The sequence below is a fragment of the Spermophilus citellus genome (assembly GCF_964194105.1).
Source record: "Spermophilus citellus genome assembly, chromosome: 9".
Lineage (NCBI taxonomy): Eukaryota > Metazoa > Chordata > Mammalia > Rodentia > Sciuridae > Spermophilus > Spermophilus citellus.
Window position 1 is genome coordinate 106,375,331 of NC_138191.1, and position 16,068 is coordinate 106,391,398.

The window sequence follows — 16,068 nt, forward strand, 5'->3', positions numbered from 1 at the left end:
TGGTTCAGGCCTGACTCTTGGTGGCTCCATTTTCAGGGCTGAAGAGACAGCCATGACAGGAGCCAGCCCTGTCACAAATACTCAGGATAGCCTCACTGTCCTCTCAAGAGCAGGCAATCTCCAGAACCCATGCTACTGACTTAGAGTCCAGATTCTTTGGATCCCAAAAGAGGTGAGACGGGAAGCCCAGTTTGTAAGAAATCTGATTATTCAAATTTATTACCATCAAGAATTATGCAATGATGCTGTAGTTTTTCTTAACAAATAGAAAACAGACTGTGTACAACAGTGAACTCTACAGCACTAGCATCCACAAGGTAAAAATGAATGTTTCATCCAACATTACCAACCCTGGATTGTTGATCTTGACTTAGCCTAGCTAGACTTGGGGACCTCGGCATCATGTCCCTTGGCTAAAACAGCTATGCACCCTTCCCCGCCCCCACTTACCTACCTAGATAGTGCTGCCCAGAGGAAGAGGCCCTCTCCCTGCCCCTCAGCAAGCTGAGATAATAAGTTTGATTATAGTACCATTGATAGAAGTCCAGTAGTCTTGCCACATTGGTTTATGAGGGCATCTTGAAGGAGTGGAAAAGAGCAATTCTCAGGGGCTTTGAAAACAGCTGCAAACCAGGGAGGAAAATCATCTGGCCCCTGCTGAGGACAGATATGTGCTACCAGGCCCACTGGCCTGGACCTGAAGGGCCAGCCACGCCCCCGCTGGGCCCTGAGGTGTGTGGGGCGTGACATAGACCCTGACCTGTGCCATTTGCTTGGCCATCTGGCCAGACTCCACAGCCTACAAATGCCAGCCCCTGGGTAGCCTCAGATGCACAGAGTCACTTCCCTCTTGGGGGTTTGAAGCAGAGGCCAGGGGATGACTCTCTGGTTTTCTCTTTCATTTCTTCTTCTTCCTTTTTTTTTTTTTTAAATGGTTTTTTGTTTGTTTCTTTTTAACCTTTGCAAACACGATGGTGATGAGGAATGCCTTGCTAGGCTCCCTCAGACACGTCTGTGGTTGTGGGCTGTGAATGTTAAACACACACTGGAACAGACGACTGAGGATGTGTTTCCTATCGCCTCCCCGCCCACCACTGTCTGTGGGGCCTAAAAAAGACTCTTAAAAGAAAAACAAAACAAAACCTAGAAGAAAAGAAAAAAAAAAGGAAAAAAAAAAAACAGAAAACAAAAAACAAAAAGCAAAAAAGCAAAACTGTGTTTCCCTGCATTTGGCTGGAACAGGATCTCCTCTGAAGGGCTGGAGGAGCAGCCCGACCTGTGCCACTCCCGGGTCCATAGTCAAGCCTTGCTCAGGCTAGTGGTCCAGCTCCACATGAGGAAGGCAAGGCAAGTTCTGTCCTTCAGCAGTATAAGACCAAAAAAAAAAGGGTCCAAAGTGAACTCAAAAAGGAAAAAAAAAATGAGCCCCAAACCCCAAAATGGCCCATTCTGCAGTTAAGGATTTGCAAAAGGAAAAATCAGAGGGAAGAGGCTAGGATCCCTCAGTCTACCCCACCTAATGTATAAAAAGGAGGCTTTGCCCCCATCCCCACCCCATGAGAAGCATGAGAAACGCGGAACTGAACAGAGAGCTTGAAGCAGGCTCCAGTTGGGCCTGGTGGACAGAGAGCCTGCCTGCCGGTCCACCCACTAGCCCAGGGGTGTTCTGGACTCTGATTGGTGTGGCAATGTTCCTTAAACGCTGTGATCCCAGTGGACTGTGCTTTGCCGGCAACAGCATCCGTGCAGGAGGGCTGGACGATGGTCGGTATGGCTCAGAGGAGCTGGGTCCCCTCCATAGCCCCCTAGTGGGGGCAGCGGAGGAGAGGGGAGCAGTAGTTACGTTGCATAGTGGTCAAAGCTGCCGAGGTACTCCAGGGCCGCACGGTAGCACAGCTGGTACTGGTCCTGCCAGGACAGAGCAACTGGTCAGTGTAGGCAGTGCCAACGGATATCCCAACCCACACTGTTGAGAGGGCACTCATGCTGCAGCCCATGGCCTAGGGAATCAGTGTCTTCTGGCCAAGAGCAGGCGCTGTACCCTGAGAGTTGCCCTAGGCACTATCCAGGGGCCTAAAAGAGCCTCTCAAGGCTGTTCTCTCTCCCTTCCCTCTCCCAGGCCCCTGTATCTACCTGTTTTACCTGCCACTCCAATCATGTTTATCTGCTTCTATACCGTGCCGTTTCCAACCCTAACCAGAGACACACTACGAGTTCAGAGATACTGAATAAAGGAACACATCTCACTCATTTCTCCCCTGCACCTTAATCAGAACAGGCATTGGTACACATCTGTAGCACGAACCAACCCTTGTGCCCGTATATGTCCAACTGCAGCCACAGCCTAGGGTCTCAGGGAGGGCTGTCAGGGAGACTTTAGCCCTGCACATTGGTCTACATACCTCTGTCTGCACCATTGCAGGACGCTGTGTGCGCAGGGTCTTCACAGTCTGGAACATGTCAACCACACCCTCATAGCGCATGCGTTCCAGGACAATACTCAGAGTGATGAATACTCCCGTGCGGCCCACACCAGCACTACTCAGAGAAGAGCCAGGTCAGAAATTCTGTTCACCTCTGGCAGTGGTATGCCAGGCTTTCAGGCCCACCCCCAGCCCTGATGGGGACAGCCCCACCTGCAGTGTACTGTGATGGGACCGTCCTGCCCAAACTGCTCCTTGGTCTTGTGCACTTGCCCGATGAAGTCTATGAAGCCCTCTCCTGTCTTGGGAACACCCTGCTCTGGCCAGTCTGTGAACTGGAACTGCCGGATTGTCCTCGACTGCCCATCCTGGGAGAGGTGGGCAAGGTACAGGGTTTAAGTTTGTGTCTTAGGCTACAGTCCCTCTGGGCCAGATTGGGGGAGTACAATAACATAGGCATGCACCCTTGAAGTCATTACCCATGAAGCCACCCAGGAAGATAGGCGCACACTCCCAAACCTACACTCTCTTTTGATTCCTGTAGTTAAGGTACTGTGAGGGCAGCCCCTGCCCACATCTGCTCAGGCAGTGTGGTCCTTTTGTGTGAACAATAGTTTCTAACCAATACTCACCCGAGCATCTGTGACTTTGAACTCACGCAGGATGTACTGGGGCATGTTGTACTCAGCCATCGGGTCGACAACAAAGTACTGGTAGCGAGCAGAACGCTCTGCTGGCCAGTACTGGTGGCACTTCTCCTGTGGACACAGGGCCCAGCCCCCATGATCAGGTGGGGAGGAAGGAGGAAGAGAGCACCAGGTTTCAGAGGACTGTAGGACAGGATGCCTCAGGTGGTGAGAAGGTGGGGTCTGAGGCTAATGCTGATGGAGGCTGGGGTATGAAAATCTCCTTGTTACATGGAGAGTAACAAAAGGGGTGTCTCTCCCAAGGGTGGCTGGGTCCTTAGGGGAAGGGGTGGGCTCACCCTGCCCATCTCCCGAAGTTTGGTCAGCATGACGATGATGGTGGAATTGTGCTCCCATAGCATGCGCCAGAAGTCCTCGGTGCTCTCTGCCAGAGGCCCCTGTGTAGCTATGTAGGCCTTCTGCTGTCTGGGTGGACATAACACTGAACATGCTGGAGGTGCTGCTGCCCCCCAGTCTCCCCTGAGATTGCCTGGTCCCTTGGGGCCCTGCACAGAGCACCCCTCCTCTAGGAAGCCCTCCCTGCTTTACTCGGCCCACTCTGGTCTTCTGGGTTGGCCCTACCATGTTTCCCCTCATCCCCACCAGCCAGGCTCAGGCCTGGGCACTAAAGTGCATGGTGTGGCAGGGACAAGCCTGCTGACCTATAGCCATCCAGGAAGCTGGCATTGATATAGTCAGAGCCTTCCACACCACGGATGGGCTGCAGACACACCCGGGTCAGTTCATAGGGCATGATGTTCACCAGGCGGTTCTTGAACTTGTTGCAGGGCAGGTTGGCACTGATGAAGCGAGATGTGTGGGCCTTGGAGCTGGCCAGCAACTATTGACAGGAAGGGTCTGGTCAGGTATGGTGTCCTTGGGGAGCCACGGGGGTTCTGCATAACCCAGTTCAGGCCCACTGGAGCCCTACCTTGAATTCGAGCTCCATGGCAGTCACACTCTCCCCTGGAGGCACTTGGCCCAGCTTCTGGATATGGGCGTAGAGGTTGCGGGCAGGCACCTCTGTGTGTCCACATGTGGCAGCCTCCAACAGCGCCTCATGGATGAACACATACTGGTCCTCTGTCTGCACCATATAGTTTCTCTGCGATCTCATGCATGTCACATGGCCATAGATGTCAACTGTCTTTTCATGCTTCATTCGTTCCAGCATGGCATCGATAACGATGAAGCAGCCAGTACGGCCCACACCAGCACTGCAGGACATGGGCTCAGCTTGGGTTGGAGGTCCCTGCCTCCCACCCCACTCCCTCTGGTAGCACCATACCCTCTCACCTGCAGTGTACCACCATAGGCCCTGCATCTAGCGGGTTGCAGGCTTTGACCCGTCTCAGGAAGGCTAGGATGGGAGTTGGGTACTCGGGAACCCCATGGTCTGGCCAGGCCATGAACTGGAACTGACGCAGCTCACGCTTCTCACTAGAGCCACTCTGGGGAGCAAAGTCAGGAGAGATGCAGTGACTAGGAGTCTGCCTGCCACACACCCAGGGCCAGACTCACCACTCTTGGATAGATTCAGAAACCATACAAGGCGCCCTGAAGAAGTTGAGGAAGTTCTTGTATCACCCCCCACAACCCCCACCCCAGTCCTTGACCCTCTGATACCTACACTGGTCCCCAACTCTAACCCACCATACTCAGGCCTCTGTCCTTACATGGACAAGTACCATGGCAGAGTCATACCTTGTGGAGAGCAAAGGTGCGCATAGTATATGTGGCCAGCTCCACAGTGTCCAGCAGAGTCACCTGAATGAGGCCGTAAGTCTCAGTGCCACGAGCTGGCCAGTACTGATCACACTTCACCTGCAGAGGGAAATACAAAGCAGGGAGCAGGGCACAGGTGATGATGTCAGAGAGTACACAAAGGCCCAGGCAGGCAGAAGCAGAGAGGAAGGCCCAGCCTATTGGTTAAAAGATCCTCCAGCCCTGAACTCTCAAATCCACTGTCCTGCTGGGCACAGTGGCATATCCCAGTGACATGGGAGGAGGCTGAGGTAGAAGGATTGCAAGTTTGAGAACAGCCTTAGCAACTTAGTAACAACCTGTCTTAAAATAAAAAAATAAAAATAAATTAACGGCTGGAATTGTGGCTCAGTGGTGGAGCGCTTTCCTAGCATGCATGAGGCACTGAGTTTGATCCCTGGCACCATATATAAATAAATAAAATAAAGGTATTGTGTCCATCTACAACTAAAAATATATATATATATTTTTTTTTAAAGAGAGAGAGAGCGAGAGAGAGAAAGATAGAGACAGAGAGAATTTTTAATATTTATTTTTTAGTTTTTGGCGGACACAACATCTTTGTTTGTATGTGGTGCTGAGGATCGAACCCGGGCCGCACGCATGCCAGGCGAGCGTGCTACCGCTTGAGCCACATCCCCAGCCCCAACTAAAAAAACATTAAAAAAAAAAAAATTTTAAAGGTTGAGGATGTAATGATAAAGTGTCCCTGGGTTCAATTCCTGGTGTCCCGCCGTCCCACACAGAGACACGCGTGTGCACACACATACACACAAATCATTTCCTCTCTCCCTCATCAAGCCTCATCACACTATGTCACTACCCTTGCCCTCACTGGTGGAATGAAGGCCATAATTGAAAATTATTTATTCAAGACCAGATCGCACCAGGCACATTTTCTGCCAAATTTACCCATAACGTTTATGCCCCATTTTCAAGCTCTGTAAATTTTATGTTCCAGTCAATGGTTTGCAGTGCAAAAGCAGATAACAGCAGCTCCTTCCACTAATTAACTGAGGAGATGTGTTAATGCCCCAGGAACACTCCAGCATCTGGGGAACATGTGAACACCCTGGGAACAAGCCAGCAACTGGGGAACATATTAGCATTCCAGTAAATGACAGCATTTGGTGAAACACATTAATATCCTAGGAACCCACTAGCATCTGGGGAACATGCTACATCCCAGGAACACCCCAATACCTAAGGAACATGACAGTACTCCAGGAAAGCAACAGTGCTTGGGGAATCCCTTGAGGAACGTCTACCCACAGGGACAGAATAAGGTGTCCGATGTCACCTGTTGGCTGAGTTATTTCCTGTCCACCTCCTAGCAGGGCCCTTCAGTCTCACCCGGGACTTCTCTTCCAGCCGCGTCATCATGACCACAGTGGCTGTACGCTGTTCCCACACCATCCGCCAGAAATCACCCATGGTCTCAGGTAGTGGGCCCTGTGTGGCAATGTAGGCATTCTGCTTGCGATAGCCATCGATGTAATTGGCATTGATGTAGTCACTCCCCGGGACACCTACAGAAGGAAGGAGATATGGCAGAGCATTTACCAAGTGCCCCTAGACAAGAGTACCATGCCTCAGTGCACTCGAGACTCAGGGATGGCCTCCATAGCATGAGTCAGCCCAGATAGCAAGGGGGAGGTGAACAAGGGCTGGGAGGAGGCTCTGCCCTTGGCTCACCATCGATGGAGATAAGGATGACTCGAGAGTGGTCGTAGGCAATGACATTTGCGTAGCGGTTTTTGGGTTTGTTCACCTCCAGGTTGGAATTCTCCCATGTGAACTGCTGTCCAGGATCAATAGACTGCGGGGGACAGAAAAAGCAGGTGGAGTGAGGGGTGAGCAGAGGGACACTTACCCCCTGCTAGGAGACCCTGCCTTCCAAGCTGTGCTTACATCCTGTCTTCACTTTGAAAACTGCACTGGCCCTCTACCAATGCTGCTGGTAAAGCTGAGCAGCACCCCTAGCCACAGAGCCACGGAGTTGCCAAATCTCCTAATCAGGAAAGTGATGCACCGAGGAGTCCTTTAACCATGGCACCAGATCTCCTTGTTTGGTAGAGTACACTGGGGTGGCCAGGGGAGAGGACTGTGCATTCTATGAATGAAATGGGCACAGACAGATGGAAGCAATAGCAGCACCCTTGGCCAGACTGAAAACTATTGAGTGCCCTGGACACTGTGCACCACCTTGCCTGGCTCTCTTCTGCCTATTCAGCTGTTTCTTCTCCATCTGCTCCCCAGGGCTTGCCCATCTGCAGGTTGGATACAGCTTCCTCCAGGGATTCTCCCAGGCCCTCTCCTCACTCTGTCCCCTTTCCTGAATGACTCCCACTGCTGGCAGGATTCTTGTACTTGTATGCTGGAGCTGTCCAAGACCCTGGCTGCAGCCCAGGAGCTCTTTCCTGAGTACCTGGCAGCCTCCTGGACAAGGAACTCATTGGCCCTTCAGTCTTAATTCAAAGCCACATTCATTAGCTTCCCTGCCAAATCTGCTCTGCTGCTGGGACTCCACCTTAGTGGATGGCACTATCATCCATATCCCAGAAGCCCAGGCCAGCACCTGCCAAGTCCACCTCAAAACCTCCTCACAGCCCCTCCTATTGACCAGCATTCTGGTGCTCCTCCCCTCCTCAGCTCTCCAACCTGTTGCCATCACCCTCCCTCTTCCTCCATTCTGACCCACTCTTAATGACCCTTCAGACATTTCAAAAATGCAGATCTGAATATCAATTTCCTGCTTAAAAGGCTCCATGCTCTCCATTGCCTCGGCAGTAATGGTAATAGCTAACTGTCAATGGGAGCTTCTGGTGTGCCTGGCACTGTCGTGAGTACTCCGTATTTTCTCATCTAATTCTATATGAGATGGGTTCTGTCATAAGCCTCATTTTACAGATGAATACATTCCATAGTACTCTGCATTGCAATGCAGCATCTTTCATATTTTGGTCCCAGCCTTGACACACTCCAGGGGACAGTACCAGTGCTCCAAGAGACCTCCAAGCACAGCCCGACCCTTAGACTGCCTCAGTGCTTTCAACCTCCCTTCTCTGTGCATGTTGGTCATATTTAATACAAGGACATATGGATTTGGTCACACATTCAATGCTAATTACCTGCCTGCGTGTTTCCCAACTGATTGGGTCCTAAGAGCATTTGTCTCCATATCCCCAGCACCCAGCACAGGGAGTGGCATACACTTTAGTGCTTGCAAATGTGATAAAAGACTAACAGAATGTTAAGGATGAGAGAGCTCTGGGATCCTGGCTGAGGGAGAGCCCTAAGCAGCCTTGAGTGGCCAGAGTGGACTTCTGGGTAGAAGAAGGTTTTACGGGATAACCCAGAGAAGAGGACAGAACAGGTAGTAGGTGGCAGGGGGATTGCTGTGATCAGAGGTCTTGTGAGCTTACACAGTGAGGCCCATCCTCATCAGAAGAAGGGCAGGGATGGGACATGGCATAGATGAGTCCAGGTGGAAGACCACTTCTGGTCAGACAGACAGATAATGAGCAGACAAGCCCAAATTATGAGCTTGTTACTTGCAGTGAGGCCACCTAGAAAGCAGGCCGCAGTGGGTGCCCTACCATAGAGGCAGCATGGTTCCTTTGAAGAAGAAGTATTCATATGTCTGCCTGCCAAGCTTGATTTTCTCTTTGGAAACCTGGCTTAACACGCTGGAAATCTGTCTGGCCTCATGGCCCTTAGAAATGCAACCTTGGTACCCTGGGACACTTCCCCAAACACACCTGAGGGTGAACATCTGACTGAAAGGGGAGCAAACTCTCAGGTTAGGCTGAACCAACTCACCCATCACTTATCTGTCAATAGTGTTTTGAGGTCCATGTCAGGTGCTGGGAAAGAGTGATGGACAAGGCAGAAAAGACCTCTCCATGCTTACTACAGGAGATGGGCCTTTTCTTTATTATTGCCTTCTTTAACAAAGTCCCTCCCAAGCTGGACGGCCTAGAAACATTCAGAGTCATCTCCTGCCACCAGCTGTGAGTCAGGTAGAAGCCCTCAGACCCTGAAATCTGAGCCACCAATAGGCCAGAGTGAGGTGAGCACAAGGAGGGTCTGAAGAGCAGGGCCTGAGCCCCTGGCTCTTCATCTGCGAGCTGTGCACTGCGAGTGCACATGTGAGCACAGGTGGGTGACAGCTGACGGGATAGAAGCTGGGCTTCCACCACACCTGCCTGGGGACAGCTCTCTTAACCCTCATGGGTACAGTCACCATGGGAGGCTCAGCACTCTGCTGTCCCAGGCATCAAGTGTGTGGGTAGAATGGTCATGCAGTGCAGGCACAGGCTGTCAGGTAGGCCTGAGTTGGAATCCCAGCTCCACTACTCATCAGCTGTTTCACTGTGGGCAAGTAATTTTCCCTCTCTGAGGCCCACTTCCTCACCTGAGGGGACAGTAATATAGTACCACCTCAGAAGGTTATGCGGGGAGTGAGATGATGATGCTTGGTGCTCAGCCAATGTTGGCCTGCAGTAAGCTCTTGACAAAAGCTAGCTATTGTGGCTCTTGTTACTGATCTGGGTCTGTACCCTATGTCTGCCTCTGTTAGCATCAGGGTATGTGTGTGAGCACCCAGCATACTGCTAAAGCATCTCCTAGGTGACCACCAGAAGGTCTGGGCAGGGCCTTGGCTAGACTCAGCACCTGAGGAGGCCAGTTCCCCAGCTGTCATTCCTCTCTGTATACCAGGAAAACCTGGAACCCTAACCACTGCTTTGACCTGGGACAAGATAGGAGCTATTATGGGGTAAGCCCCCGCCCAGCCACATGGGACAGGGTTACGTCTCACCTCATACTCCTGGGAGAACTTGAGGCCATCATTGGCTTTGAGGCGTTCAATGTTGTCTGCCAGATCGGTGATGGGGATGGGTGGGTGGTCTCGCATACCTGGGGAGGCAGGGCACACACAGGCAGTTAACATGAGGCTTGAGCAGGATGGTGGAGACAGCCCTGATGCATGTATGTGCACACGTGAACACTGGGACCATGGAGCACTTGGCACTGGTGGCATGGAGACGGCAGCACATGCGGCAACAGGGATGGAGGAGCACACAGTGGCCAGAGGGTGAAGTACATATGCTGTGAACACGTGGAAGCATGTCAGGTGACACTGTGCTGAGTGGGGGCACCAGGGCTCTGCCTGGCAGGTCTGCTCAAGAGGAACGGGAGGCCTCCTCCCTCCTGGGTTCATATTAGAAGCCCAGGTTGGCGGCAGCTGATAGGTGGAAGCTGGGTTCCCACCACACCTGCCTGGGGACTGCCCTCCTGCCCCTCACTGGCGCCGGTCACTACAAGAAACTGGGTGACACTGTTGTCCCAGACACAGAGTGTGTGGATGGAGTGTTCGTGAAGTACAGACAATGGCAGAGAGACTCAGAAGGAATACACAGAGAGAAACTGAGATGAGGAGGAAGATGGAGAGAGAGAGACAAGGATACAGGAGGGAGAGGCACCCTGAGAGCTATCAGACTGAGAAAGAAGGCAGAAAAGAGAAGTGGAGGTTACGAGGTGGGAAGAGAGAAAGGGGGCGAAGGAGAGAGATGAGGAGACAGCCCAGGAGGGGAGAGAAGAGAGGGAAGGAGAGAAATGAACAAGGAAGATAGGAGGCGATGGGGTGAGAAAAGTAGAGAAATGGAAACGACACCAAAGCCAAAGTTTCCCGAAGCATGGGAACTTTGGAAACTAACTTGAAATATTCGGGCAACTGGGGGCACTGGAACCTGCAGAGAAAACAAACCAAAAGAAAAAAACACAATGGGGCGAGAGAAGAGAGCCCGTTAACCTTTTCTGGTCACATGGCTATGAGCTCAGACACAGTGTGGGTGGGGCAGGAAGGTCAGAGCAGTGAGGAGCAGGGGGCCATGGGATAAAACCCACCACAGGCCTCTGGTCTCCCAGTAACGCAGACAGATGTCCCACCTCTAGATGTGAGTGTTCACAAACCCCATGGGTTGGTGGCCTTTCAGGGTTCTTTTTATGACCAACTATTAAGTTCAAACCAACCGTATTCCTTCAGGTATCAAAATTTGGCCTTTGGGGTAGAGGGTGTATCTCAACAGGAGTGTGTCTTCGAGTGCCTGCCCATGTCTCCTTCACGTGCAGCGGCCTCTGAAGAGTTTCTCTGCCCCGCCCCCCCCCCCCCCCCCGCCACTTCTCCTCAATCTGTGGAAACATTTCTGCCCCAGTGCTGGGTTGCCACAATCCCACCAACGTCCTACCTGCCAAGGCATTGGTCCTCCCTCGAGTCTCCCACTCTGCTAAATAAATTGCTTAGTCCCTTCCTGCCATGCACAGTTCTCTGTGGCACTTGAGAGATACCTGCTCCTCATGTCACCCCTGCCCTCCTCCTGACTACTCTTCAACCATCCTCCTTGATACTGTGCCACCCTCCCTCCCTGGCTCCCTCTCCTTCCTGCCTGCTCCTGGGAAGAGCCTTCTGTTTGGGGGCTTTGGCTGCTGCATGCTCCTCAGCACCTGCCACACTGGTAGTTTCAGCCCTGAGGCTACAGCAGAGGTCCAAACCCTGCAGGCCCACTGCTACCCGCAGTCACAGAGCCATCCTTATATCCCCCTTGTGCACTCAAGCCCGAGTCCTGCTGCCCTCATCTCCTTCATTCTTCCTGAGTCCGTCCCTTCCCTCCATCCCCACTGATGCCTTCTACCCACTCAGCAGCCTAGTTTCTCTGCTCCACTTGTCCCCCTTTAATCAATCCCTTCTCACATAGCAGTCACAGTGCTATTTCTACAGCACAATTCTGACCCTGCTAAAAACCTTTAGTGCTTCCCTGGGACCCTCAAGATGAAGTCCCAAGTTCCTCAGCCTGCTGTCCAAGTCCCTCTGCAAGGGGACCTCTGGCCTGAACTTCTATTCACCTGTTGGTCAACTCCAATATTGGAGAAACACTCAAGTAGCTCATGTGTGCAATGTCTCCACTCAAAGGAGCTCCTCCCACCCTTTCCCCTAAACAATGCCCTCATGGCTTGGCACCTCTTGCCAAGCAAGTCCTCTGCCCTGTAGTACTACTGTCCTGGTACTTGTATTCCTCACAGATCAAATCTTGCTGGCCTGCTAGGGTTGCCTGGCTTGCTCAATGTCAGAACACATGCCATTGAACTCAGTCACCATGTTGTAAGGAAGCCCAGGTCACATGAAGAGGCCATGCCTGGATGTCCAGCTGATAGTCCCAGATAGGCTCACAGCTGATCTGTCAATCACTAGACACCTCAATGAGCCATCTTTACAATCCAACAGCTAGGAAACTTTTCCCTTAAGAGACCAGACAGCAAATATTTTAGGTTTTGCTTCCAATATCTACTACATCTACTGATGTCTGTCTTTTGAGTGCAGACAGACCCAGAAACGAATGGGTGTGACTGCATTCCAGGAAAACTTTATTTATAAGACCAGGTAGTGGGCCGAATTTGGCCATGGGCCATAGTTTGCCAACCCCTGCTTTAAATGATTCAAGCTCCCAGCCTTCAAAGTCTTCCGGCTGAGGGCCCAAACATTCTAGAATAGAGACGCTGCCCCTGCTGTGCCCTGTCTGAATTCCTGACTCATAGAAACTGTGAGAGATAATACATAATTATTGTTGTTTTAAGAGACTAAGTTCTGGGTTAATTTGATATGCAGTAATAACTGGCTCATATATACACAAACCCTCTGTGTTACGCATTAGTTTACTCATTTGTTCTGTTGTTGTGTGCTCATTTCACAGGCATTCAACAAGAACCCATTGTATACTGAATGCAAGGATGGGGGATGAACAAGACTTGGTATCTGGTGCCGCAGAACTCAAAGGTTGTGGCTGAGGGAATTCCAGCAGAGGAGATCCCCAGCCATGAGTGGGACACCCTCCCAAGAGGTGAGGTCTGTGCTGTGTGGCTCAGAGAAAAAGGAGTGACATTTCAGGTAGAAGAATCAGCCAGATAGCATGAGAGTGGCTGGGGAGGAAGGGCAGGCAGTGAGCCTTGAGCTGCAGTCCCTGTCCTCATACAGTAGATCTGGAGCTGGCCTGTAGGAAAGGTCAGGTGTGACACCACATTTCTCTTCCAGTTTCTTATGGGGCATTGCTCACTGCTAACATTCCCCTCTGTGTGGAGGGTCAGAGGATGGGTGCAGAGACTGGCCACCCTGTGACTGGGATGTGGGCTCTAGGGAGCTCCTTAGCCCACATTCAGAGGCCTTGACCAAAGACCCGCTAGGACTGATGAGCAGCTTTGCTGCCCTGAGGAGGATCCTGGGCCCTGAGCACCTGTCCAGATATTGGATATGGGACTTTTCTGTCACTTCAGTCCAAAGAGAACAAAACTGGGGTCCTTCAGTGACCTAAGGAACAGAACCTGCAGCCTGCTTAATCTAGGCTGGCAGGCAAGCAGGCTGGGGAAGCTGCCCTACCTGGGGTCTGGTAGTTGAGTCTTCGCATCTCCACAGGGTCAGAGGAGTGGGCCAGGAGGGAGTCCTTCAGCCCAATTGATTGCTCATCCTTTGATGATGGGGAGTGGGTCCTTTTCCTAAAAAGGCAGAGGGATGTCAACCATGTCAAGGTCCAGGTCAAGGCCAGCCAGCTGCAATGGAGCCCCCATGTTCACAGTTCTACCCGCCCACTGCCCCACCTCATACTAGGGTCCTCTGAGCATGGAGGAACCAAGGGCAGAGCAGCCTCAACATGAAGGAACACAGAGTAGGGATGGGGTAGGGAGACAGCAGGAGTGTGGAGTAGACAGAGCAGGTAGTGCAGCAAGGAAGGAAAGGGTCACAGAGGCTGTTGGCTCCTTTGGATAGAAGGCAGGTCACTGCTGGGCAGTGGCTGCTATCCCCAAGACGACCACAGCTGAGGCAGCAGAAGCCACCAGGAAGAAACATGCAAATGACATATAAAATACACAAACATCACAGGGGACTGGGCCCCAGCTGTCTGGCTCTCCAGGTATCAGGGTAAATGCCCAGAGCAGCAGGGGAGGGACGGGAAAGGTGTCATCTAGCCAGGTAGAGTCCTGTCCCACTGGCTTCCACTTTCCCATCCACAAGGACAGGGTCAGACTATAGGATCCAGCTGCTGAGAAACACCCTGGGGCCCCTTGCAGTCTGCACACGTGCACTGGGGGAGCTGCCGAGTGTACTGCGGTGTGTGTGCATCCGGACACCGTTCCCTGCTGCTCTGCACAGTGGAGCAAGACAGTCTCTTGCAGCACTGAGGTAACTTCTCCGAGAACTGGGAGCCTGGGGAAGGTTCTGGTGAGCTCTGAGGACTCAGGGGAAGCAATGAAGCTGCATCGTGCATGTGCCCTGCGGGGAGGAGCATCCTCTGTGGAGGGTATGGAGTCAAAAGGGCAAGACAGCAACAAGGCCTGCCCCTTATGCCAATGAGGATTCGTTCTGAACTGGGGAGCCTGTTGTGTTGACTGGACAGTTTGCTGCTTAAAGCAACAGGTCAAGAGGCTTCTGGTCAGAACACCGTCCCTCCCTGCTGGCCTGACATGTACACAGGGATAAGAAGTAGAAGGGAGGCGTGTGAAGGGAGAAGGAACAACTCCTACCTTTCTTGTTTACTAGGTCCCGAAAGACAGGCAAGGACAGAAGAAAGGAATGATCATTGTTTCTGCCAAGCACTCAGCCCTTACACGACCGGGGGACGCTGTGGGATCTTTATCCCATGTGACATTCACAGGGAGGGGGCTCTCTTTTGCATAGACACCATGATCCAAATGGGAGTGGGAAGGATGAGTGGGTATAGGAGGTACTCCTCAAGGCCCACCCATAAGTGTGAGCTCTCCAGAAGGGGCACTGGTCCAGGCAGGGGAGAGATGGGGCAGGAGACAGGCACTCCTCCATGGAGATGCGCCAGACACACAGACCAGCACACATTCTTCTGCCAGGTGCTTTCAGACGTGCTTATGTGCTCTGCCCAGGGCCAAGGATTGGAAGCTCAACACACTGTACCACAGGCCTAGAATGTGTCCAATGGAGCATTCTGGGGCAGAGACATGAATGTGTAGGGAAAGGATGGGGTGCCAGAGAAGGCCCCCTGGGTACCAGCACCTTGAAGTGAGTCTTCAAGGATGAGGAAGCAGCGGGGTGCAGAAGGGAGAGCTGCAGAGTGGAGAAAGGCTCAGACTCCACTGTCCTGGGAACTGCATTAGTTAGGTGTGATGATGTCAAGAGTGGAGGCAGGGACCAGATTAGCCAGGTATTCAACTATTAGACAGAAGACGCTGGGCTTTATCTTTGAAGCCACCAAAAGGTTTTAAACTGAGAGCGAAAACATTAAATCTCTGTGGGTGCAGCTCAGTGGTAGAGCGATTGCCTAGCATGTCTGAGGCCCTGGATTCCATCCCCAGCACAGCAAAAAAAAAAAAAAAAAAAAAAATTGTGAAGTTAATTCTCTGGAAAAACCTCGGAGACTTGGAAGTAGACAGAAGGGAAAACATCAGGGGCAGGTGGCTGCAACTATCCAGAAGAGAGGACTGAGTGTTAAAGACAGAGACCAATATAGTTTTGGCACAGTGAGCCTTCAGTTAATATTTGCTAAGGGAAAATCTGTGGGGATGTGTTCCTGCGCCTCGGTCTTGACCTCTCTGGGCCTAAATAGGAGAGCATGGCTGGTAAACCACGTAGGAAGAGTGGCAGGAAGTGCTGAAACTAGGGGATCAGGAAATCTTGGTGTCTGGAAGAGGAGACAGACTCACTCACACTCAGACAGAGACAGACAGACAGATGCCCAGGGATATACACGAAATAGCTCTCTTGAGATCCTCAGCCCCTCTTCACACTCAGGCTGACAGGCACACAGAGGCTCCCCACCAGACAGGTGCATACAAGCAGACGCAGGTGCACACACAAACAGATGCTGCTGCCCACCCTGGTTTCCCACTGTGCCTGGGGGGCCAGAGGCCAGGTTGGGATGGCTGCACTTACTCCAATGCACTGTACTCAGAAAGGGCCTTCGAGGTGAGGGGCAGGCACTGTCCCCAGGGTCCCTGAGTGCAGCACTCACCTCTTGAACAGGAGGATGGCGATGACAATGAGTATGATGAGGATGACTGCCAGGACGGGGCCTGTCACCCACAGCATCTCGGGCTCCTCCTGTTGCTGGGCTGGTGTCACCTGTACCACGATCTCATCCGAGTAGGGGCTGGAGGCATAGCGCTTCTGTGGCGCA

General features: G+C 52.1%; 1 protein-coding gene across 3 annotated transcripts in view; it reads right to left on the reverse strand.

The window, feature by feature from the left end:
• Positions 1-811: 811 nt before the first annotated feature.
• Positions 812-16,068, reverse strand: part of PTPRF (protein tyrosine phosphatase receptor type F) — an 82,321-nt gene continuing 67,064 nt past the window's right edge. For 2 of the 3 annotated variants that reach the window (XM_081306600.1, XM_081306599.1), the window contains 15 exons: positions 15,904-16,058; positions 13,305-13,420; positions 10,594-10,626; positions 9,696-9,793; positions 6,569-6,692; positions 6,227-6,402; positions 4,814-4,933; positions 4,406-4,560; positions 4,041-4,326; positions 3,772-3,950; positions 3,409-3,535; positions 3,056-3,181; positions 2,637-2,791; positions 2,403-2,538; positions 812-1,908 (listed from right to left, as the gene is read on the reverse strand). In XM_081306600.1, coding sequence (XP_081162726.1) covers positions 1,840-1,908; positions 2,403-2,538; positions 2,637-2,791; positions 3,056-3,181; positions 3,409-3,535; positions 3,772-3,950; positions 4,041-4,326; positions 4,406-4,560; positions 4,814-4,933; positions 6,227-6,402; positions 6,569-6,692; positions 9,696-9,793; positions 10,594-10,626; positions 13,305-13,420; positions 15,904-16,058 — 2,055 coding nt within the window. In that variant the 3' untranslated portion in view covers positions 812-1,839. The remainder of the gene's footprint in view (positions 1,909-2,402; positions 2,539-2,636; positions 2,792-3,055; positions 3,182-3,408; positions 3,536-3,771; positions 3,951-4,040; positions 4,327-4,405; positions 4,561-4,813; positions 4,934-6,226; positions 6,403-6,568; positions 6,693-9,695; positions 9,794-10,593; positions 10,627-13,304; positions 13,421-15,903; positions 16,059-16,068) is intronic. The other variant, XM_081306601.1, reaches the window with a different exon arrangement.